This window comes from Prionailurus bengalensis, chromosome A1 (genome assembly GCF_016509475.1).
Source record: "Prionailurus bengalensis isolate Pbe53 chromosome A1, Fcat_Pben_1.1_paternal_pri, whole genome shotgun sequence".
Classification (NCBI taxonomy): Eukaryota; Metazoa; Chordata; class Mammalia; order Carnivora; family Felidae; genus Prionailurus; species Prionailurus bengalensis.
This window is the reverse complement of record NC_057343.1, coordinates 130,566,397-130,590,519: the sequence shown is the minus strand read 5'-3', so window position 1 is coordinate 130,590,519 and position 24,123 is coordinate 130,566,397. Positions and strand designations below refer to the sequence as shown.

General features: G+C 33.9%; 1 protein-coding gene across 4 annotated transcripts in view; it reads right to left on the bottom strand.

The window, feature by feature from the left end:
• Window positions 1–24,123, bottom strand: part of KIF2A (kinesin family member 2A) — a 66,221-nt gene that overhangs the window by 8,287 nt on the left and 33,811 nt on the right. Inside the window, exons 2-18 of one of the 4 annotated variants that reach the window (XM_043591042.1) lie at window positions 23,960–24,054; window positions 22,653–22,772; window positions 20,547–20,601; window positions 18,765–18,887; window positions 18,093–18,193; window positions 16,034–16,129; window positions 14,501–14,555; window positions 13,967–14,129; window positions 11,230–11,320; window positions 11,031–11,094; window positions 10,366–10,457; window positions 9,863–10,005; window positions 9,295–9,499; window positions 8,456–8,566; window positions 7,337–7,404; window positions 3,924–4,037; window positions 2,905–3,055 (exon numbers count right to left, since the gene is read on the bottom strand). In XM_043591042.1, the coding sequence (XP_043446977.1) occupies window positions 2,905–3,055; window positions 3,924–4,037; window positions 7,337–7,404; window positions 8,456–8,566; window positions 9,295–9,499; window positions 9,863–10,005; window positions 10,366–10,457; window positions 11,031–11,094; window positions 11,230–11,320; window positions 13,967–14,129; window positions 14,501–14,555; window positions 16,034–16,129; window positions 18,093–18,193; window positions 18,765–18,887; window positions 20,547–20,601; window positions 22,653–22,772; window positions 23,960–24,054 (1,847 nt within the window). The remainder of the gene's footprint in view (window positions 1–2,904; window positions 3,056–3,923; window positions 4,038–7,336; window positions 7,405–8,455; window positions 8,567–9,294; window positions 9,500–9,862; window positions 10,006–10,365; window positions 10,458–11,030; window positions 11,095–11,229; window positions 11,321–13,966; window positions 14,130–14,500; window positions 14,556–16,033; window positions 16,130–18,092; window positions 18,194–18,764; window positions 18,888–20,546; window positions 20,602–22,652; window positions 22,773–23,959; window positions 24,055–24,123) is intronic. The other 3 variants (XM_043591050.1, XM_043591055.1, XM_043591066.1) reach the window with 3 other exon arrangements.

Genomic DNA, 24,123 nt, shown 5'->3' with positions numbered 1-24,123 from the left:
ATAATGTCTTTCATGACTGTGACTATCAAATTAGTGTTTTGGAAGGTCTCAACTCTTACTCAGTCTTAATTTCTGAGTTACACCATATAACGTGCTTCCAGTTTTTAGAGAAATCTTAACCGACAAATGACAACTTTACCTCATCAACAAAAAATCCACATACATAAATATAACATATTCCTATTTTGGTCCTACATCAAGTGAAAACTTCTCTAGCCTCGCTTTGTGAGCTTCTTTCCCAACCCCAATGTCTAATGATTTATTTCCTCAAAATGTGGCTTTAGGGACAAGGTTTACTTAAAATCACTTTATAAACTGTAAGTAGAAAAAGCAATGTTTTTCAAACAAAATACACAATTCTAAACATATGTACATATTTTGGTTAAATATTATAAAGAGACATGTGACTCTTTCATCGTATGCTACCATCACTACAAGTTTATACATTCAAGTTAGCCAATGACCTTTTTATCTTCTCTTTGGGAAACAGGCATCTGTTTTCATTAAGACATTCAGGCATTATTCTTTCCCTCACTCCCTCTCTCTCTCCAATAAACACACTCAACCAACTTTACTCATTTTACCTGCCCACCTCCCTTTAAAGCCCAGAATGTCTTCTTTCCTTTGCTTTAAAATATTGTTCAAGTTCCTATCATCTCCCTGCTGTCTTAGAAGACTTTTGTTTGTGCAACTATTTCTGGAATTCTAATGCACTTTATTATCTTCTAGTTTGTGTACTTGTGTCGGTTTTATCTCTAAGGCAAGTCTTAGACACTATCCCATTTTAATTTACCTTGTTAAAACTTAACATGCACATGCACCAATACTTAACTAAAAACTAATTCTGAACCACCTCAAGGTAGTTTCCCAGGGGTGGCAAAATTCAAAGTTTCCTAGGGGTGGCAAAACTCACACTCTCTCAAATATGGAGGAGAATGCAAGAACTCATGATATTATGCTTAAAAACCTCTGGATCAGTTCTCCTCATCTAGCCAGCTTCTCCAAATTAAAGTCCTATAAAGACCCAACCCAAAAGATGTAAGAATAAAACAGAAAAGGTCTGCTACAGAGGGGGCCTATCTTGTTCTGGCTTTCTACATCCGTAAAAGGCACCATATCTAAGTACAATACAAGGTTTGTGTTAAGAATTCTAAAAGCAACTATACTTTTGCTTCAAAACTTTTGGAAATGGGGGATAGACTAAGGTCAGAATCTCATTTTCAGTTCTTTATTTTCTATGGTTCAAAGTTTAGAACTCTTACTTTTAAACCAGTTTCTCAATTTTGGCACCACTGACATTTGGGGTTCGAGGGAAGACTGTCTTATATCTTGTATGATGTTTAATAGCATCCCTGACCTCTACCCACTAGATGTGACAACTAAAAATGTCTCCACACATTTTTCCCTAGGGGGTCAAGTCACTCCTAGTTGAGGACCACTACATTAAGCCCTTCATTATTAACAGACAATAATTTGGAACAACATAACAAAAAGTAGTATGCCCATTTGTTGCTCTAGAATATTGTGGACTTGAGTTAAAAAGTATAAAAACATTAACTTAAAGTTATATAATTTCCAAAGAGTATTTTATTATTGCGGCTAGCAATACATTTAGTGGACCTAAGATGTGGCTCTCACATAAGAAAGATGGAGATTTCGGTTGTGGCTTTAGCACTTACTATATGTATGATCTTAGTTGACTTCCTTCACCTTTTAGAAAATCAGTTAAAAAGCAGATAATTATGGTACCTATCACATCAAATTCTAAGGATTACATCCTTAGATAAATAAAATGCTTACCAAATGTAAGTCATGTAGTAAGAAATTGGTAAATGCCACTTTTTACCATGACAAAATATTACTATAAGATTCTTACTGAGAAAAAAAGGGTATAAAACTATATAATTTTTAAAAATGAAGTTTTAAAAAATTATTTAAAACGCAATTTAAAAATATTTAAATAACTAAAATTCTTTAAAAGTTAATTATATAAACTTTCACATCTCACATAAAGGAATCCCCTCAATATGTTAAAGTAATTATGTGAAACTGTGTGTTGTGCTTTTTTGTTACTTTTTAATATACCTCGTAGTCCTTATAAAATGGGGGATAAAATTTTTTGAGTAATCGGGAATCATACGTTAAATTATGAAATGTCACTAGACATTTCAAACATATAGAATACAACCATATTTAACAAATGTTATTAGCATTTTTCCATGTTTGACTTCTGATACAGCCCATGGTATCCTTTTAATATACATGCATGTGTCCGAGTTAATTTTGTTTTTAAGCTGTATGTATAATATACAGTATGCGTAATTCTTAAATTTGCTTTTTTCCCTGTGTTAGTTTTAAAATCCCCGAATTTTAATAATGATATAAAATCTGAAAAAAATAAGTTTAGATCAGAGGTCAGCAAACTTTGTTTTAAGCTTATTTATTTTGAGAGAGACAGAGACAGTGTGAGAAGAGAGGGAGAGAGAGGATCCCAAGCAGGCTCCAAGCTGCCAGGGCAGAGCCCAATGCAGGGCTCAAATCCTTCATGAAACCCATGACATGAGCAGAAATCAAGAGTCAGTCAAGAGTCAGTAGCTTACTGACTAGCCACCCAGGCACCCCAGGAGTCTGCAAACTTTTTCAAGGGCCAGACAGTATCTATTTTGGGCCTTTGAGCGTTATAGTCTTTGTCACTGCTTTTGTACTAAGAAAGCAGCCAGTCAACTTGTAAATGAATAAGCATTGGCCACAATTAAGTAAAACTTTATTTGTAAAAAACAGATGGCTGGCCCAGAGGCTGTCGGTCTGCTGACCCCTGACTTAAGACAGTAATTTTCAATTATTAAGTTCTGCTACTGATGAAACGAACTAAAAACAGATAGTTATAACTATATTGTCACTCACATTTTGCTCACAAAGAAGTTTTAGATCATCTCTCTGAGGGGAACTCCCTACACCCCACTGTGCCTCTAAGTCATCAATCTGATTGGGTGGATGGTGCATTATTGGACGGACATCACCAGCAGCAGTTGGATCCACAGTCAATTCTTTCACCCTATAAACACATAAGAGGTACCTAAAATTAACAAAGACACATGCAGAGGAACAAGAAAATGCCAACCTATTCAATAAAAAGGGAATTCAATTAAACATGTTAAGACTGATGATGTCAGCTTTCCAGATCAAGTTTACCTGAAATCTGCAGGAAGACCAAAGGGATGTTTGGCTATTTAACTTTCAGAATTTACTGCGGTAACTTTACAATTATTTCAAATATAATTATTGTACGTAATAAATGATAATTAGCTAAGTAAGTAAATTCAGTATTTCAAAGTAAAAAGAAACTTTTTGCAATTGAATTATATAAACAGAAAAATGCACTTTTAATAAATGGATTACTGCCAAAATCAGAGAATACACTTTGCATAGTTTTTAGTTGTTACAATGCTCTATTAAAAGAGCTACATGTGAAATAATCATATTTCTAAACTTCTATCATTTAAAAAAATGTTTACCGATTATACTTCAATTTACACAGTGGGAGGGTACATGTTCTAAAGCAAGAGGATCCTTGTTATTTCCTTGGAGTCAAAGAAATTTATAAGAACATAGGAAATAAAGGTAAACTTCTCACTTTAAATGAGACAGTTTATCTCTCAACTGTAAATATGCAAAGATGACATCATCCTTAAAAATATGAGGGGAAATAGGAAGCCTGAATTCTACATCAATACTTTAAAGCAAATAAATTAATAAAGTACACAAAATGAAGATCATGCAGTACAACCATCACCTGCCAAATGAAATGAAAATGAAAAATAAAATGGCTCAGAACAAAAGAAGTATAAATGAAATATTTACATGTAATGCAATTCAAAAGAAACTATTATAATAAATATCTTATGCATAGAAGGGAAGTAGACCTGGTAATCGAAGGAGAAAAGTCGTCATACTCATAAGAAGGAGAGAGATCGGGGCGACTGCCACTACCCTGTGAGAAGGGAATGTCTGATGGACTAATTCCAAACTCCTTTACTCTGCAGCACCAAAACAGCAACAAATTAAAAGAAAATGCTCTTATACAGACAGCAATGCACATTTCAAGTTTTCATTCAGTATTCAGTTTAATTCATTTAGAAAAAGAGATCAACATTGTTTTGACTTATTGCATCTAGAATAATGAAAAAATAATCAATTTTAAGGTTTTGAGTCTCTCTGTCCTATTGACTAATTAATCAAATTTCCTTGTGCAGTCAATACCACAAATATTATATCAGCATTAACGAGCCCTCAATACTCTTGCAGTCTTTTAAAACAGAACACAAGAGGATTAAGTCTTAATGGCATCCATTGTTTGTAATGAATTAACTTCTTTCTTATGCATTTAGAATGGTGTTAGCTATAGCCCATCCTTGATACAAACCGAGAGAGCAGTCATTCAAATAATCTGTGTTTGGTTCAGATGAAGAACCCTGGTTAAGAAAAAGCCTATTTAGAAGCGCCCGGGTGGCTTAAGTAGTTGAGTGCCCCACTCGATTTCAGCTCAGGCCATCATCTCACAGTTTGTGAGATCAAGCCCAATGTAAGGCTCTGCACTGATGGTGTGGAGCCTGCTTGGGATTCTTTCTCCCTCTCCCTGCCCCTTCCCTGATCACATACACACTCTCCCTCTCTCTCTCTCTCAAATAAACTTAAAAAAACTTAAAAAAAAAAAAAAAAGACTATTTAGCAATGGAATTTAAATTGCTTTTGTTAATGTTTCTAATGGTTATATTTAACCAAATTACAGCTTTTCTGACCCCATATTTGTTATTCCCTATGTCCCCTTCAGGCCAATCCCATTTCATAACAGTAAGCAATATTTATTAAGTACTTCGTACATGTTAGATACTACAATTAGTAAATTTTAGTCACTTTATTATTTAATTCTTACAACAATCTTGCGATACTATTTTTGCCATTTCAGAGATGAGACATTGGTTCATAAATAAAGTATCTTACCCAAGGTTATTCAATGAGACTGTGGCATAAGTGAGGTTCAAACCTAGCTCTGAGTACAAACATTATGTTATTTAAAAATCCAATATACTAACCATCTGTTTTTCTCATTATTTCTTTTAGGTTTCATCTAAATCATATCATAACATAACTGTCATAAACAGTCACACAGATCAAACTAGTAATATCACGTAGATGAAACTAACTATTTCTTCTACTTACAATCTTCCTTTAACCTATTGGTAATGTCTGCTGTCAAAGGCTCAATATGGGATTCTGCTGCCCTTTATCCTTTATGGTCACTTTGGAAAATTTATTTACAACAAAGACTAACTAAATTTCTAACTGTGACGTAACTCTTTTTGCTCCCAATTCCATTTAGGATTCTTTCATTTAGGATTCTTTCAGAATCTCCTAATTTAGATTACCCTAATGGCCTAATATTTTCCTCTACTCCAAGACCTCTTGCCCAACTCAAACAGGAAATATTCTATGCAGGAATCATATTCCTCAAATGAGCTATCAAGGGAGGCTGAAAGTCTTTATTCCTAGAGATTTAGAAAGAAAAGACAGAATTATTTGTCCCAGGTGGTTAGTCACGTTGCAGATAAATTACACTACAGGATAACAAATTAAAACATTTACTAGGACCTAAATGAACTAGAGACATGGCCAGATATAACATTTTCACCTTAGGGAGAGTCGTGTGCAGTTTGAAGTCTGAAGACATGGAGATTTTTGTTTGTTTTAATCCTACAACATGGTAATATGCTGCTATACTAAGCTGTTTCTCATCTTTCCCATGAACACTTTTGAAATAAGAAGCATTTAAAATTAATGATTAAAACCCTACATACTACAAGTGTTCATTATAGAAATCAATTAAAAGGACTATAAATGTTTGCAGTTCAGAGCCCATAATTTAAAGTTTTTAAGGGCTTACATTCAGGAATAATAATCCATTATATTTTTAAAAGAAGTTATTTTATCTTACTATCTTTTTATAAAATGTCAACAGGCTTATATTTTCCAACAGTTTTTACCATCATTTTGAAAAATCTCTTCAGTTGAAACAAAAGATTTACAAGTTACAAAAGAACAAAGAACAAAAGAACAAGAAAAGAACAAAGAAAAAGAACAAAACAAGTTACAAGAGAACAAAGGGTATGATTCCATTTATGTAATGTTCAAATATAGATAGCTACCTATGTATATTTTCACGGATACAGTCATTGGCAGTTAAACAATTTTTAAAAAGAAAGAAAAACCAGAAAATTAGGCCACAGAAATCAAGGCAATGTCTATCTTGGGGTAGAGGTTAATGGATTTGGACATGTTATTCAGGATTTGTAATCAGGAGGGAACGTATGAGGAACTTTCTAGAGAGGTAGAAACATTCTATTTCAACCTGATAAGAATTTCCATTTTATAAATATTAGATTATTCAGTTATGTTTTTGGCCCTTTTCTGTGTACATATTTCCCATTTTTAAAAAAGATTAAAAACAAAATTTCCATAGCAATTAAAATAAAGAAACGGGACAAATACTTGTGGTTCAGCAAAATTCAAAGAATGTCCACAGTAGAAATGGAATACAAAAAGGCATCTGATCTCTAAAAATTAAAATCACAAATGCAGTATGTGATAATAGAAATTTAAAACTATATACATAGTCATTTTTTCAAAACAAGAGCAATGGGAGGAATTTATGAAACAAATATAAATATGCCCATCATAATCCAAAGTTCCAAGGGCATTTCATGACTATAAAGAATAAATTAAAGTCTATAATGCTTTCTGTCCTTTCATTTGTAATAATGCCATTGCCCATTAAAGTATGTAATACTAATTACATGAATAATAAAATGTAACTCATATAGAACATCAGAAAGAAATGTGTTATCATTACTTACTCAACCTCTAGATTCCACCATGTAAAACACTTAATATTGTCAGAAATAATTTTTAGCATACAGAAAAAACAATTTCAGAAACACAGACCAGACCAGTCCCCTCAGACTCACTTAATACGAAAAATTTGCGTGATTTAGATGTTGTAAAATAATATGAAATATAACTTGGTGAAACAGAAAAATGTAATCATGTTCTTGAAAGAAAGACCAATTGTACTAAAGATCCAAATCTCTTTCCAAATTACACATTTCCATTTACTTTCAGAATGTGACCAAAGGACTCTACATACCATCTTAATGTACATGCAAAAAATTTTTAAAAACTGAGAGAAAAATGTAATACAATTTATCCCATCAGATATTAAGTCAAACTAAATACTGCTCTACTCCCCTCAAATTTGAAACTGAATAACTATTTTTCATACCTATTTGCATATCTTAATGTATTAAGAGTATTTTCACAAGATGCCATTCCTGGAGAGATTGTGGCAATCTATGGGAGAAAAATGCAAAGGTAAAGAAAATTTTATAAATGATGAAGACAATAATATCAACATATAGCTCATTAAGATCTAATCTTAAAATAGTTATTAAACAAAGAAAACACTTATGATATCTAAACTCCAAAATAATTTGCTCTATCACACCCATAATCACATGATAATTATAAACCATATAAAATACAAACAACTCTCTGAAAGTACTAGAAAAATAATTTAAATCAGGCAGAAAATGGAGGTCAACACCTAGAAAGGAATAGCACTGAGTGTTCCCATCCTCCCTCCCCACCTCCACACATCAGCTTTTCCGCCCAAGGGCAAGCCCTGCTGCTCCCACACAGGGTAACTACAACTGCATTAGAAACTTGAAATTTCACAGGTTAAATTAAAAGACAGAGTTTGGAGGTAGAACTATAGCAGCTAGAAAGTGAGATTTGTCCCAGAATAGGGAGATAACCATGCAGGGAGGTAATCGTGACAACCAGAAACTCTACATATAAACTGCCCCACATCTCTGGCTGACCCGTGACGCAGGCATACACAAGGCTTCCACTAAGCAACATAGCTAAGTCTAAAAGAACTAAACAGGTTTCTATTTCATTTGATGCCCCCAGCAGGGGAGACAAGAATTTGAAGTTCAAGTAAGTTTACTTCTGGCTAAAACAACAAAAAACTCAATAATCTTTAGAAGATATGAATATCCAGAGTGTTCATTAAGGTGTTTATTCATAGTGAAAATGATAGAACCCAAAATTAGTAGACATACTAAGAAACAGAAAAGTGTGACTCATACTCAAGGAAAATAAAAATCAACGAAGACCAACCTCAAGAAGACTCAGATGTTGGAATTAGTGGAATGCATTATAACTGCAATATAATCCTCTCTATCAGACTGGCAGGGACCACATCTTAAGTATCACTGTATCTCTCACAATAGAAGGATTTAAATGTTTGTTATTAATGTGCATTATGATCCTTCCACAGATAGTGTGAGTTATTCATTATTCAGAATTAAAACAAAACAAACAAAAAAAACAAACTTACCATGCAGGTACGAGAATTTTCACCTATGAATGAATCTCTTAACACCTGAGTGAGTTTACTTGCTCTGAAAGGAGTATGAGGTTTATTTCTACCTAAGGCTCTGATGCACTCCTGCCAATTAAGAAAGCAAGTTTCACAGGTTAGGCTTCTTATAAAGAGTAATCTTAACTAATATATTTAAAAGATCTTTTACTATAACCCTAACATTTAAGATCTGATCAGCTCTGGAAACCCTACTGACAGGTTTACAGCACAGTAAAGATGGTCCCATAAATCTTAAATCAAGAAAATAAAATTAAACAACAACAACAATAAAGTACTTATCATTCCAAAAGATTCTTCTGGAGACTATGACTACTATTTAGAAGTAATAGACAATAGGACAAAAAGCTAAACTTTGAAAGTGGCACTACAAAAGAAAAAACATAATGTTTTTGTAGTCTTTTCAATCCTTCCTTTTGTAGTCAAGGAACGGATGTAACACTCCCCCTCTCTCTCTCTGAAAGTCATTCCACATTTTCCTGAGACATTATTTCTTAGCTGAGTTTTGCGGCTCCTTGCCTTCTTCTAAGACAGTATGACTGACTAAAGCCCTATGGAACCTCCCTAAGTAGGCTCAAAATTGGTCCTCTATTCACTCTAAAAAAAAAAAAAAAAAAAAAAAGAGTATGTGTAAAGAAAATTTCTGAGCACAATATAAATCTAGAACTGTAAACATAAGTAAATTTTGATAACTTCTCTTATTTATTAGATGTTACAAGTGCTATCATTTTGTAGATACTCTAAACAAACTTAAAGTCAAAAGCAGAAGACTTTTCACAATTAAGCATTTTATTTACCTTGAGTGCTAAAAGGCTTTTATTAATTTCAGCACCTTCAAGCCTGGTTTGCCTGTCTGCACTGGAAGTATCAGCTCCTCGTTCATTTCCAGCCAAGTCAATGAGAGAAAATTTGCCATGTAGTTTTCCTTTCCTTCTAAGAATGATCTGAAACACTGCATGGCTCCGAGATGAATGTGCATTTGCAGATGTTTGACCGGATGTCCTACAATGTGATTAAGGATATTTTACATACAAAAACCCTTTTAGTTTATGTTTCAAACCAGAGTATTTTCACTAAAAAGCAAGAAAAAACTATCCAGTTCTCATCATTTAAATACAAATGAAGACAATCTGAGTTACAACACTTCGATACAACTGGATTCATACAATTTAATCCGGCACACTTCTAGTATACTTGTAGTATGATTACCAATATAGTAGATGTCACTCAGAGTTACAAGTAACAGTAAAAGTTTTTAAGAACAAATTTTTACTGCCAAGAGGCACTGAATAACACCTTGTTTAGAAACCCCAAGTATCTAAAACTGATTAAGAAATTAAGTTGCCCTTAATTAAAATGAGTTACCTGCAACTATTGCCTATGTCAATGAGTTTCAGTACGTCTTCAACACATTTGACTTCCCGTTCCTGTAATCCCACCACTTGAACCTGCTGTTTTCCATCTTCCAGCACTCTTAATTTTGTTTTCCTGTTTAGCAAGTCAAACACCTATTTCAAAAAAATCCAAATCAGAAAACTAGCCTCAAAGAAAAAAAGAATCAGTTCTATAAAAATCAGAGTCCAAAAAATTTCAGAAAATTATAGTAATTAGAATAATTCTCAATACAGAAAAGTTGAACATTTCAAAGGGAATTTTTAAAAACCTCAAAAAATGTTAACATAATATTCTAACATATATAAAAATGGGGTGGCAAGGGTTGCACAACATGAATGTATTTAAGGCCACTGAACCTGTACACACAAAAAAAATGGTTAAAATGTTAAATCTTCTGTTATGCATGTTAAACCACAATTTAACACTCCTCTCCCTCCCCCTCCAAATCAGAGTCTTTTTAAGTTTCCACTTACCTTTCCACTGTAAATTTCAAAAAAGGTTGCATATACTTGAAGTTCTAATTTCTTATAGTTTGGCTTCTTTAACATTAAAAAGACATCTCGAGCTATCAAGAATTTCACATGGAGAAAATTGTTAAGATGTTACAAATACTATCTTTGAAAAGCAATTCAAATTTTCTGTACTTAGAGAAATTCAGTTAATCTTTACCTAGAATGACAAGATCAATAATAACAATAAAGACTAAAATGAACATTATTTTACAAAAAAATAGTAATAGTTTTTGACATTTAGGGTCTAGATACCATTCTTTTTCATGTTCAGAAAAAGAATGCTACTATTTATCTTTATAAATAACATAAAATTATAGGTGGTCATAGTAAGATTATTTCCACAACCACACCAAACTGAAGCTTTTCACAAATCAGCTATCTAACAACAAATACTAAGCTCTAACAACATGCCAGATTAAAATGACACAAATATCAAGATTTCTGTCCCAAACACTTAATCTCACAATTCTTTTCAAGCATTCTGACAACCTAAAACTGACATAATATACGGTAAGTTTAGCTTTATGGTTATCCTTCAAGTCCTGAACAATATTTTCATGTTTTATTTCAAAGCCATTTGAATAATATTCAGGAGTATTACAAATGATATGCAAAAAAAGAGTTACCTGCTAACGCATAAATTCCTTTAGAACAATCTTGGTTCTTTCCTGAAAAGTCACCTCCCATAGTCTACATGTTAAAAAGGAAATAAAAAATAGTAGACATTTTCCAGAAATAAATCTTAAAAAAAATAGGTCTTAGAATTAAGCTATAAGGAAAATAAACAAGCTTCATACCAGGATGGAACTATAATGAATTACTTACATGAGTTTTTCCACTTCCAGTCTGCCCATAAGCAAAGCATGTAGCCATTCCCCTTTCGAATATAGTTTCAACTAGTGGTCTAGCTGTAAACCTTAGAAATAATAATATACTAGTCAGAATGTGCTGTCAATATTTAAATTAAATAAATAAAATATCAAGTCTTATTAATAAAATCATTTTAACAAATCAATGTGCTCAAATGTCAGACTACAACTAAGCCCACTGATATGTTAAAAATTTTAAATAAATTCCTCTTAATATTGCTTAAAGCTCTTTAAAGCATAATTTCAAGCAATTCCATAAGAAACAAGGGTCAAAATAATGGATAGAAAAAAAATGACAGTAGCTAAGCTTGGACATATATACATATATATGTATAATATATATATTATATATATATATGACAATATGAAAGTTTTAAAAAATAAACAAAATATCAAAATATTAGGCAGACAAGTAACATTTATAAAAGGAAAGCAAAAACATTTTAAAAGAAACCACATCAAGAAAGTGATAATCTCAACAGAGAAAAACTAAAAGGGAAAAAAAACTACAAAACTATCTTAAGACCATCTACCCAAGCAGAAAGTGACAGGATTTCCTTGAATATGGCTAAGTAAATATAAATTATATGTGTAAGACACTGAGTTTGGAGTTGATAGTCTTAGTTCGGGAAAAGTATGCCAAATTATTATGGTTTGAGTTATTTTTCAAATATATTAGTGTAATCATTGTTTAGGTTTCAAAATCATTGTTTAGGTATGTGGAACACTTTATACAGTTGCTCAATTATTTTTAAGACAAAACTGAAAAAGGTATAGAATAAAAGGGAGTAAGATAAAAAGGTCAAACCAAAGTAGAAAATGGGTCTGCAGAGTGATTAGACAAAAAAAAGACCTAACTTGCACTCCCTCAAAGTTAAAGAAAGGGGATAGCATCAATATTGGTAAATTTAAGAAGCACAAATATAAGGTAAAAAGGAATGGTTACTAAATCTAGAATATTCAGAGAAAAATATAATTACAAAGGCAAACAGACATTTTATGAAACAGGAGTGGAAGTAGAGAAAGAAGTGAGGGGTGAGGAGAGGACTATTCTCAGAAAGGTAAAAAATAGATAATTTATACTTATAGCTCCCTTATAAAACAAATTTTTCATAATACTATTTAGCGTTCACAGGTTCTTTAATTTCCTCCTCTTTGCAACTGAACTTCTAGTTTACTGGCTTAGGACCAATAAAGTTGGTTTCAATATTTCATTTATAAGTCTTCAATTCTTAGGACTCTTAATTCTTAAATTTTGTTTTCCAGCCATATTTATAAAATGAAAGGACAATGAAAAAGCATTCAAGGGGCGCCTGGGTGGCGCAGTAGGTTAAGCGTCCGACTTCAGCCAGGTCACGATCTCGCGGTCTGGGAGTTCGAGCCCCGCGTCGGGCTCTGGGCTGATGGCTCAGAGCCTGGAGCCTGTTTCTGATTCTGTGTCTCCCTCTCTCTCTGCCCCTCACCCGTTCATGCTCTGTCTCTCTCTGTCCCAAAAATAAATAAACGTTGAAAAAAAAATTAAAAAAAAAAAAAAAAGAAAAAAAAGAAAAAGCATTCAAGGGGTGTCTGGGTCACCCAGTCGGTTAAGCGTCTGACTCCTGGTTTGGGCTCAGTTCATGAATCTCAAGGTTCATGGGTCTCAGGCTCTGTGCTGACAGCAGGGAGCCTCTTTAGGATATTCTCTCTCCCACTCTCTCTCTCTCTGCCCCTCCCCTGCTCATGCTCTCTCGCTCTCAAAATAAATAAACTAAAAAATATTCAAGTAACTGCCAAGACAGTTCTATATACACTGAAAGAACACTGCTCTTAAAAGTGACCTGTTACCATTAGAAGGCAGTGTTTACAAACTATATATGAAAATCTAAATTTGGCCTAATAATTTGGGATATCAATGTATAATACTTCCAAGTTTGAGTTGTTTGTAAGTTGAATATGTGAACATGTGTATATATATGTGTGTGTGTGTGTGTGTGTGTGTGTGTGGAAGGAAATGTATCTAGCTAATAATAAAAACCATGATTTCAGGTGAGCATTACAAAGAACAAGTATTAATATATTCATCATTGTTTTTCTTTAAAATTTATTCATTTTGAGAGAGAGTGCGCATATGCGAGCACACACATGGGGGAGGGGTACAGAGAGGGAGACAGCGTTGACAGCAGAGCCTGATGTGGGGCTTGAACTCACGAACCGTGAGATTTTTTTTTTTGTAATGTTTATTTATTTTTGAGAGAGAGAGAGACAGAGGGCAAGAGAGGGAGGGGAAGAGAGAGAGGGAGGGGAAGAGAGAGAGGGAGGGGAAGAGAGAGAGGGAGGGGAAGAGAGAGAGGGAGACAGAGAATCCAAAGCAGGCTCCATGCTCTGAGCCAGCAGAGAGCCCAACACAGGGCTTGAACTCACAAACCATGAGATCATAACCTGAGCCAAAGTCGGATGCTTAACCAAATGAGCCACCAAGACACCCCTGGAACCCTGAGATCTTGACCTGAGCCAAAAGCAAGTCAGAGCCTTAACCAGCTAAGTCACCCAGGTGCCCTTCATTATTATTTTTATTATGCAACCTTGTTTAAACTCAGAATTTAAAAAAAGCATACTATATTTTTTGAGAGATATGCCAAGATCAATTAAGTTTCAGGGTGGTGATAGATACACAGTGTAAGAACAAAACTGTTATTTAAAACAAATTTACCTACCTGTAAACCATTTCATTAGGAGCTGAGTCATCAAAGGCATAATCAAAACGAAATGTTTGGTTTTCTAGGTACCTTGTTAAATCTACTTTTTGTTTTGGTTCATGTACCATCACAACATCTTTACTAGGGATTGTGATTACATCAAGATCTTTCATTTGAGTTTCTAAAAGAATAAATGAAAATGAATGCCCAGTAATTTTCACAGCATTAGGATGTACAAATGTAAGCAAAAAGAAATGTAATTGAAGTATTAAGTTCTATAAATACAAAAATTTCAGAAATATGCCATTCAATAAGATATAATATTCCAACAACCAAGTAAAAATAATCTAAATTTCTGTGAAGCCAAAACCAGAAATGGCAATGATTCATAGAGCAGTAACAAATCAAGAGATCTAACCATAGAAATCTGCGTAATGATTTAAAATGACTTACGTTAAACTCTTCTGAACCAATTTAATTTCTGCTATCATCAAAACAAATTACAAATTGGGCAAAATCAACCTCTTATTAAGAGTTCAAAAAGCATCATACCTTTTTTATTGAGTGGTCGTTTTCTTACACAAACACATATTCTATGTTCATCAATCTAGAAATAAAATATTTTGTTTCAATGTTTATCAGTGTTATAAAACACTAAAAAAGTCAGTTATGCACTATTTCCTACAGAGGCTCTAGAAATTGATGCATAGCATAAATAGGATAAATAAGTTTAAAACACAAAATGGCAAGTACAAATTTTAATAGTTAAGAGACAATGATCTCTAAAATTCTGAGCATAATGGAAACTTGCTTATTTTTTTATTTGGTAAACAGTAAACAACCTTGTAGAGGACACTTTGTAGCATTAGGCTCATGTTAAGAAGCTGCCTTACTCACTACAAAATATGCTACATATAACAAAGGCACAATTTCCCACCAAGTGATGTATTTTCGTGTTGATTAAAAGGAAAGTTGTTGGCAAAAATAACTAACTATAGACACAATTCTCAGAATATTAGTGAGCAAAATAACTTCAACAATTTTATAATAGGTCGATTCTTACACATATTTTTCATAAAATTTATGCTCCCAGTACTTGCCTGTTAAGAATAATTAAATCCCTAACACGGGGATTAGCAAAGTATGGCCTGCAGGGCTAATCCAGGCCACTACCGGCTTTTGTAAAGTTTTAATGAGACAGTTATATGTTTGAGTATTGTCTATGGCTCCTTTTGTATGTACTACAAAGGTAAAATTGAGTAGTTGTGACAAAGACCATTTGGTTCACAAAGCCAAATTCTTTACTGTCAGGGTCTTTGAAGGAAAAGTTTGCCAATCCCTGCCCCAAAGTAGGAGTTTCAGATGTATTAGGCTAAGGGGGTAGCAAGGACTAAAATATATGGGACAAAAGTATTATGAATAACAACTCTATGAAATCCTAAACAATACATCAGCCTGACAAAAATGTATTTTACGTACCCAAGGTATTCTGTATAGGCCAGGTCAGATGGATTATCTCCTAAGTATTAATGACTCTCAAACTATTCCCTGTCCAAAAAATTCTCATTCTTCAACAGGAAAGTAGTTGAGTAGTAAGACAATGAGAATTTATTTCAAGTGCTAGGTTTCTGGATTGGTACAGTTCTAAACAACCATATTTACTGTTAAAAGCCAGACTAACATTTATTTAAAAATAACAAATTAACTAATAGCAAATTGACAGGACAGCGGGATCTATAGCCCAAGAGGAAATAAGCTTGGAACCGGGATAGAAGTTTAAGTGACAGAAAGGAGAATGGGTCTTCTGGCATCATTCCTTTGACTGCTGTTCTGCCCTACCAAAGATAGAGAGGATTTGCTCTGAAAAGGACATCTCTATGGGAAGCCTGTCTGATAAATCAAATTATGAGAGATAAGCACAAATGTGGATGATTTCTTGATTTTCTCCTTAAAATATGGGGAATGTGCACCCATAAAGAGAGAAAAAACTACATAGCTAAATCCAATATTAATTAAGTGGTTACCAATTTTTTTTTCTTTTACAGCATAAAAAATTCCATAGCAATAGTTTATAACGAATCTTACAGGATCTGCTGTTGTTAATGGTCTATAATCCAAACTTCCTCTAAAATCTCTGATCATACACATAATTTCATAATTTGGGTTTGTAGCATCAACATCCTGTAACAAGAGAATTCATCATTTATTATAATTACATTAATTATATATTGTTGCATTTATGTTAAATACGGTTTGCAAATTAAAATTAAATTAGCAGATTGTGTCATTTGTTATAGCCAAGCTGAAACTCAAACTAAAGGCATGATATAATTTAGTTTCAGAGTTTAAGATTAATAACATGCCCAAGAATCACCTTCTTATTACATACACAATTCTGATAGTCTAATGCATTGTGTTAACTCTAAACCAAACACTCTGCATTAAAGCCACTATGAACTCTTTCAAAATCATGTTATATATAACTTAATCATTCCAGAAAATTAAACAAAAGAGAAATAGTGCTCATCTTAAACATCAATAAAGAAGTCTAAAAAACTCTAAATTTCTAAAAAACTGAAATTCTAGAAAAATTCATTTAATCACCTTTTTCTTCCCAATACTGAATCCAGTGTTTCAATAAAGTAGAAATACGGATTCATTTATGCTCATTTTCTGTTTTTGTTGACTCTCAACAAAAAAAAAAAAAAAAAGAAAGAAACCCTAAAGGTGGTAAAAAACCACCTCAGAACTTAAAGGAATCAAAACACAAAATTTTTTCAACTTTTAAAATTTAAATTACTGAATGTGTTGACTGCAGTCAATAAGCTACTAAACATTCTAAAAAGTCAGATTTTTATCATGCACCAGGTACAGATTTGCTTTGAATATAAATTTCAAAACTGTTAATGAAAATTACTTTCAATTAACTTTCTTTTAGGAAATGATAACAACTATGTCAACTGAAAAACTGAATGTAAAGTGAAAATTAAGAAATCACAACGTGAAAATATTATGAGGTTCCCACAGGAAACACTAGGTGGCATCTGTGCTAAGTATCAGTAGATCCATCTGCATTGTTTTATTTATTTCAAAACCAAATGATCATTCTCAGATCACTTTAAGTTAGAACCTGATTTATTAAAAATGCTGAATTTTATATTGGTTTTATAATCCCACAACACAACATCTTTATAATTTAAGGGCATTTGAACATACTCCTGAATAAAGAAACAATCCTGATGCTCGTTTTTTTTTGTTTGTTTTTTTATTTTAATGTTTCTTTATTTTGGAGAGAGAGAGAAAGACAGAAAAGACAGAGCGTAAGCAGGGGAGGGGGAGAGATAGAAGGAGACACAGAATCGGAAGCAGGCTCCAGGCTCCGAGTTGTCAGCACAGAGCCTGAAGCAGGGCTTGAACTCATGGACCGTGAGATCATGACCTGAGGGGGAAGTCGAATTCTTAACCAACTGAGCTACCCAGGCGCACCAATCCTGGTATTTTATTAGAGGAAACAAGTTCTAAGAATACAGTTATAATATAACCACAATAAAAGAGTTATGGGTATAGTAACGGAATTTGCAGCAGATGAATACCTGCAGAGAGATAAAAGACCAGTCTTCTATGTAATTTTTCCTTTGTTAGTAAACAGTTTTGTTACCATCCAAAGGGAATGTGAGAGACACAAGAGATAGGCTTTTAATATCTAGTATAAATCAAAATACAAGGAATTTCCGCTTTCCTTGTGATATGCTGAATTCAACCATGGAAAAATAATAAAATTTTGTAGTAAAATTGTCTACTTTATAATCATCTACTTTAATTAGATATTCTTCTGCATGTATTTTTAGATCATTTTAGAAAACCAAAATATATTATTCTTGAAAGGTATAATGGCTGCATTTGAATTCAGTAACACAATGAATTATTATTCAAAATGGAACAAAACATGAAAAGTACATGTAGCAAAAATGCTGTAACATATTTTCATAAGAATTTATATTATTTCTCATCAGTTTAACAATCAATTAATATACTGAAAACTTTAAATGAACGCCTCCACTACTTTTTCACAAGCATCTCACGTTCACTAACACAGTCTAAATCTTCAGTTCATGCATAAACAAAATATGATTCTGTTACAAACCTGGGCTCTTTTTTCTCTAAGTTCTTGCTGTTGTAGTCTCCTTTTTTCTCGTTTTTCTTGTAATTTTTCTACTTCTTTCACACAATTAGATTTTCTACGTGCTGAAAGAAAAAAGACGAGCTGTAGAAGCAGAGCTTTCTTTTTATAGTACTGAAACTACATGCAAAAATTTTACATATAATCAATCTCACCACATAACACCAAAAAAAAGGTACACACTGACAAAGCATGCCTATAACAACTACGTGAACTTTACTATGAGCTGCTTTAACGAAACCAGGAACAGGACAATATACAAATGGTCAAGAAAAATGACTTTAACATATTGATACATGTCATCTCTTGGTTTACAATCACAGATGTTTGAATTGAAAAGATCGAGAAGCATAAGAATTTCTTCCATAACATCTGTCGAATTATCATCTGACCAGAATTTTAAATTCAAAGCAACTGAGATATTGGTATAATTTTACATTTAGAAATTCTCCAAAATATACATTTAAACACCCAATTAACAGACTAAACTAACAGGAAAAAAATTTTTCCACACTGGTAAAATAAAATCTGCAATCGTTTGTAGTTAAACTTTACCATTTGGAGACTTTAAAGATGACCAAGAGAGAATACATGTATGCCTAAAATAACTGAATCCTTGGTACATGATTTACATACAAGGGGGTCCAAATTCCTTTTTTGCAGCTTGAACTGGAGATATATCTGAAACACTACCATTCTGTTGTGCGGAGGAAGACTGCTCAGGAAGCTGACTAGGCCGTGCACGTGCAGAACCAACCACTGTAAATGAAACAATTTTTAAATTCAGAACAGAAAATTAGTAAAGATGAACCCTAGTAAAAGGAACAGAGAGACCTCAAAAGAACAGATACTTAAGAGGTACATTAGTCAACTCAGATTTTCTACTTACGTGGGTATAAATAAAGTATGGAACAATCAATTCTGTTCAATAATCTAACAAGCCAAGAGGTTTTTCACAGGAATGTGTGTGGACTTTGGTCCCACCAATGTAATTTAAGCTACAAAACTCAATCTGAGGGGCGCCTGGGTGGCTCAGTTCGTTAAATGTCCGACTTTGGCTCAGGTCATGATTTCACCGTTCGTGAGCTCGAGCCCTGCATCAGTCTCTGTGCTGACAGTGTGGAGCCTGCTTGGGATTTTCTCCCTTTCTCTCTGCCTCTCCTCCACCTGCACTCCCCATTCTCTCTCTCAAAATAAATAAATATATTTTAAAAAAAGAAACAACTCATTCTGAATAATTTATATAAAAACTAAAGCCAAGCTTAACTCTTAATAATCATTTAAATAATGTAAGTGTAGAAAATATAAATTTTAAATTAAAAAAAAATTTTTTTTTTCAACGTTTATTTTATTTTTGGGACAGAGAGAGACAGAGCATGAACGGGGGAGGGGCAGAGAGAGAGGGAGACACAGAATCGGAAACAGGCTCCAGGCTCTGAGCCATCAGCCCAGAGCCTGACGTGGGGCTCGAACTCACGGACCACGAGATCATGACCTGGCTGAAGTCGGACGCTTAACCAACTGCGCCACCCAGGCGCCCCATAAATTTTAAATTTAAATGCACTGTCATTTTGAAAAATTTACCCAAGTCTGTACATAAAGTTTTAAAAAAAGCCCTTCAACCTTGCCTCTAATTCCAAATCCCACTCTCTGCTCCTCAAATATGCAAATCTTCAGCAAAGAATTTCCCAATGATTATGTTACAAAAGTGAAAAAATAAATATAAAGTAAAATATGAATATCACATTTCACATAGTCAATATAAATTTTCACAAGACTCAAAGGAAGGATAGGTTTAAAGTGTAGGACTTTGCCTCTACCTCCAACCTCTCTTCTAATACCTATGCCTGTCCTTCACATACAGAGAAATTATCACTGCTAGAAATGACAATTCTGAATTGCTGAAAAGAAAAGAAATTAACTGTTTTTTACATTTCTGGGCTGAAAATATATGGAATACCTGCAATTAACTACAAATTTTACCTATTCAACTTTTCTTTAACTGACTCCCAAGTTACCCATGACTCTTTTTGGAAGACTGTTAGCCAAAAAGTCACATTAAAATGTGAAGATTAGATTTAGTCTTGTGAAATCAATTAACTGACTACTTCCCCATTCCTTTCTTTCTCATGATAACTCTTCTCAAATCTGAAAAATTACTGGGTAAAGAGATGAATCAAAAAGTGCACAGATTATGGAGTTTCACATTCATCATGTACCTTTATAAATCGTTTTTCATATTATTGACATTATTATATTAGCCAATTAGCCATATTGATCTGATAGCCAATCTTCAAATTAGCCAGGTAAAGTTTAAATGAATAATAATGTCAAGGGTGATATTAACTTTTGATTTACCTTGTCAGGGTCATACTAAAAAGTTAATAGAAAAAATTAATAGAGAAATGTTTACTTTACCTCTGTTATCTCTTGGAGGAGGGTCATTCTTAATAGAAGCCACAGTCCGTCGATTCTATACAACAAAAAAATGTTCGTTTACTTTCTCTCTTTACTGCTCAGATATTTATCATAATTTCAGCTTTCTTTAATTAAATGAAAGTAGGTGAATACAAAATATTATAAAACTAGGGGCGCCTGGGTGGCTCAGTTAGTTAAGCGTCCGACTTCCGCTCAGGTCATGATCTCACGGCTTGTGAGTTCAAGCCCCATGTCAGGCTCTGTGCTGACAGCTCAGAGCCAGGAGCCTGCTTTGGATTCTGTGTCTCCTCTCTCTCTCGCTTTGTCTCGCACTCTGTCTCTCTCAAAAATAAAATAAAAACATTAAAAAAAATTTTTTTAAAGATATTATAAAACTAAATGGAAAAAAAACTATAAATAATCTGCTAATAAATTACTACACTAATGCTAGCAATATTCAAGTTTCTTCATATGAGTATTGGCCACCACCTCCCCACAAAAAGCAATATTCAGGAATTAGTATGAGACGGACACTGTTAACATTAATTCATTCAACCTTCACAACAACCCTATGAGGTAGTTACTATTATTCTGGTTTCATGAGAAAACTGAAGCAAAGTGAAGTTAAGCAGTTTCAGTAAAAGGTATAGTTGTAGTCATCATGCTACAACCATGTAATACATTTTAAAAGCATGTATTACATTTCATCTTTGGATGTGGAAGCAATCAATAAAATACCAGTTTTAGACAACTTACAATCTACTGTTAAACATCAAAATACCATGAAATGCTCACTGTCATTTCTTTTTTTCTCTCATTTCTACTAAAAGATTTCATTGGACTCTCAAAGACTCCCAACACTGCATACACTAGAGCAGCAAATTTTTGATCCTATTATTTATTTACCAAGACTTCATTTTAGTCACCTGAAAAGAAAGATATCAAAAAATGTCGTGGTTCTCAAAGCTAGAGAGAACATTTGCAAATTTATATCAGATGGGTACTAATAAAAGGATATTGATTCCAGGGCCTCACTTTAGATACAATGAATCACTGAAAGTGGGCTAAGCATCAGTATTTTAAAAAATTCTCCAAGTGATTTTAATGCACAGCAAAGGCTGCTAATGACATACTAAGAAGGATCAACTATGAAGATCCTTCAAGGCTGTAAAGTCAAATATGAAAAACAGTCCATCTACAAGTCATAACTAAAGACCTCTAAGCAGTGACACTCAATATCCTAGTTAAATTACATGAACTGAATATCTGCCTTATGTTCATACGCAGAACTTAAAAAGTAGAATGTTGTGTTGATAATGTTAAGCTCCCATCACACTATATTTGGATGCTTTTGTATATCTTCCTTTCAAGATACCAAACTCCTATAGAGTTAAAGTTATACCTGTACATGACAAAATCAACAAATACTTTTTGAAGCCTCAAGATGAAGAACTACAGATTAAACAACGGTGTGAGCGACCTGGTTTAAAAAGAGTTGCATTTTGATATACAATTTTAATAGTGAGAAATTTCAATAGGAAGGACGAGCATTACCTTTTAAAATAATAAAAACGACATGGCTTTTATTTTTGTAAAGATAAAACTCTTAGGGAGGATATACAGCATGGTTTTAAAGTTCATCTTTACAGATAACACAGTAGTTAAACTACATTCTATCATTTCCCATCCTTCTCTAATGAACATAAGTAGCAGAATCACTACTTCAAAAGACTAGTGGAGTGGGAATTTATTATGAAAAATCAACATTCCTTCTTTATCTAAGTCATATGTATCATTCAACAAATATGGACAGCAAATGGTTTTGACATCCATATCTCCTGAGAAGCTACTAGTCTTAGGAAAAATCCTAATCAGGAAAGGAATTCCTAGGATTTTACCTAATGATGATCATTAACTGTCAACTGGACAACCTCGATCCTTCAAAGGATGTAAGCATATACATGACATGAAGATGGCAGAAATATTACAGTTTGTTTTTTTAAAGCAAACTATATGCTTAAAACATACTCTTCACAGACTGTCATTTCAAACCAGACCCTCAGCCCACACACCCACCCACCCGTGCTCTGAATTTTCATCACTTACCTTTACAATTTTGTTTACTTTGGCTGAGGATGCTGGAGGTGGAGGTGTTTCTGGACTGGGTTCAATTTCTTCATCAGGTACAAGGTCAGGGTTAAGTGAAAAGATGCTCTCGAGATCAATCTGTTTTAAAAAATGCATATATTTTGAGAGTAAATTTTGACACTATTTTACGAATTTACACAGAGAGAATAATTGTTAAATGATTTTGGCCTCATGAATAGTACTGCCTTGAAAACTATATTATCTACAATTACAACCCACATATATTTAAAGAATCTGTATTCAAACAGCATTTTGTGGGCACCTGGGTGGCTCAGCTGGTTAAGAGTTCGACTTCAGCTCAAGTCATGATCTCGAGGTTTGTGAGTTCGAGCCCCACGTCGGGCTCGGTGCTGACAGCTCAGAGCCTGGAGCCTGCTTCGATTCTGTGTCTCCCTCTCTCTCTCTCTCTGCCCCTCCCCTGCTTGTGCTTGCTCTCTCTCAAAAATAAATAAACATTAAATTTGTTTTAAAAGACAGCATTTTTTGGTCTTGATTATATGTCCCATCACTTACTATATTGAAGAGGAACCTACCAATCTTTGAGTGAAATTTTTCATCATTTTTAAGTTTTTCTAACAATGATAAAGAATACATGCACTATGTAAAAAATTATATACTCTCTGTTTTGTCTTAAACTTTTTAATGTTTTATTTATGAGACGGAACATGAGCAGGGGAGGGGCAGACAGAGAGGGAGACACAGAATCCAAAGCAGGCTCCAGGCTCCGAGCTGTCAGCACAGAGCCCGACATGGGGCTCAAACCCATGAACCATGAGATAGTGACCTGAGCCGAAGGTGGACACTTAACCAACTGAGCCACCCAGGAGCCTCTGTTTTGTTTTATATTTGGAACCTTGATTGTGGGACTAGAAATAAAATTTAAACCAGTGATTGGGGCACTTGGCTGGCTCAGTCAGTAAAGTATGCAACTCGTGATCTTGGGGTTGTAGGCTCGAGCCACATGTTGGGTGTAGAGATTATTTAAAACTACAATCGAAAAAAATTTAGGGGTGTCTGGGTGGCTCAGTCAGTTGAGCGTCTCTTAATTTCGGCTCAGGTCAGGATCCCAGGATTGTGGGATTAAGTCCGGCATTGGGCTCTACACTGAGCAAGGAGCCTGCTTAGGCCTCCATCCCTTCTTCCCTCTCTCACTCTCTCTCTCCCCCTCCCTCCCTCCCTCCACTCCCCTCTGCCTCTGCCCCTCTCCCCTGCTCCTACTCTCTCAAAAAAAATAAATAAATAAAAAATTAACCCAGTGATCATACCTCTTTGCCTTTTGTATCTCCATTTTCTATCCATTCAACAGTTACACTTTCATTATCTTCATTTAAAGATGTTACCATTGCTTGATGTATTCGGCCTAAGTGGGAATAAAACATACATTTTTAAGATGTCATAAATTATGTTAAGAAATTATGGTAAGAAAACG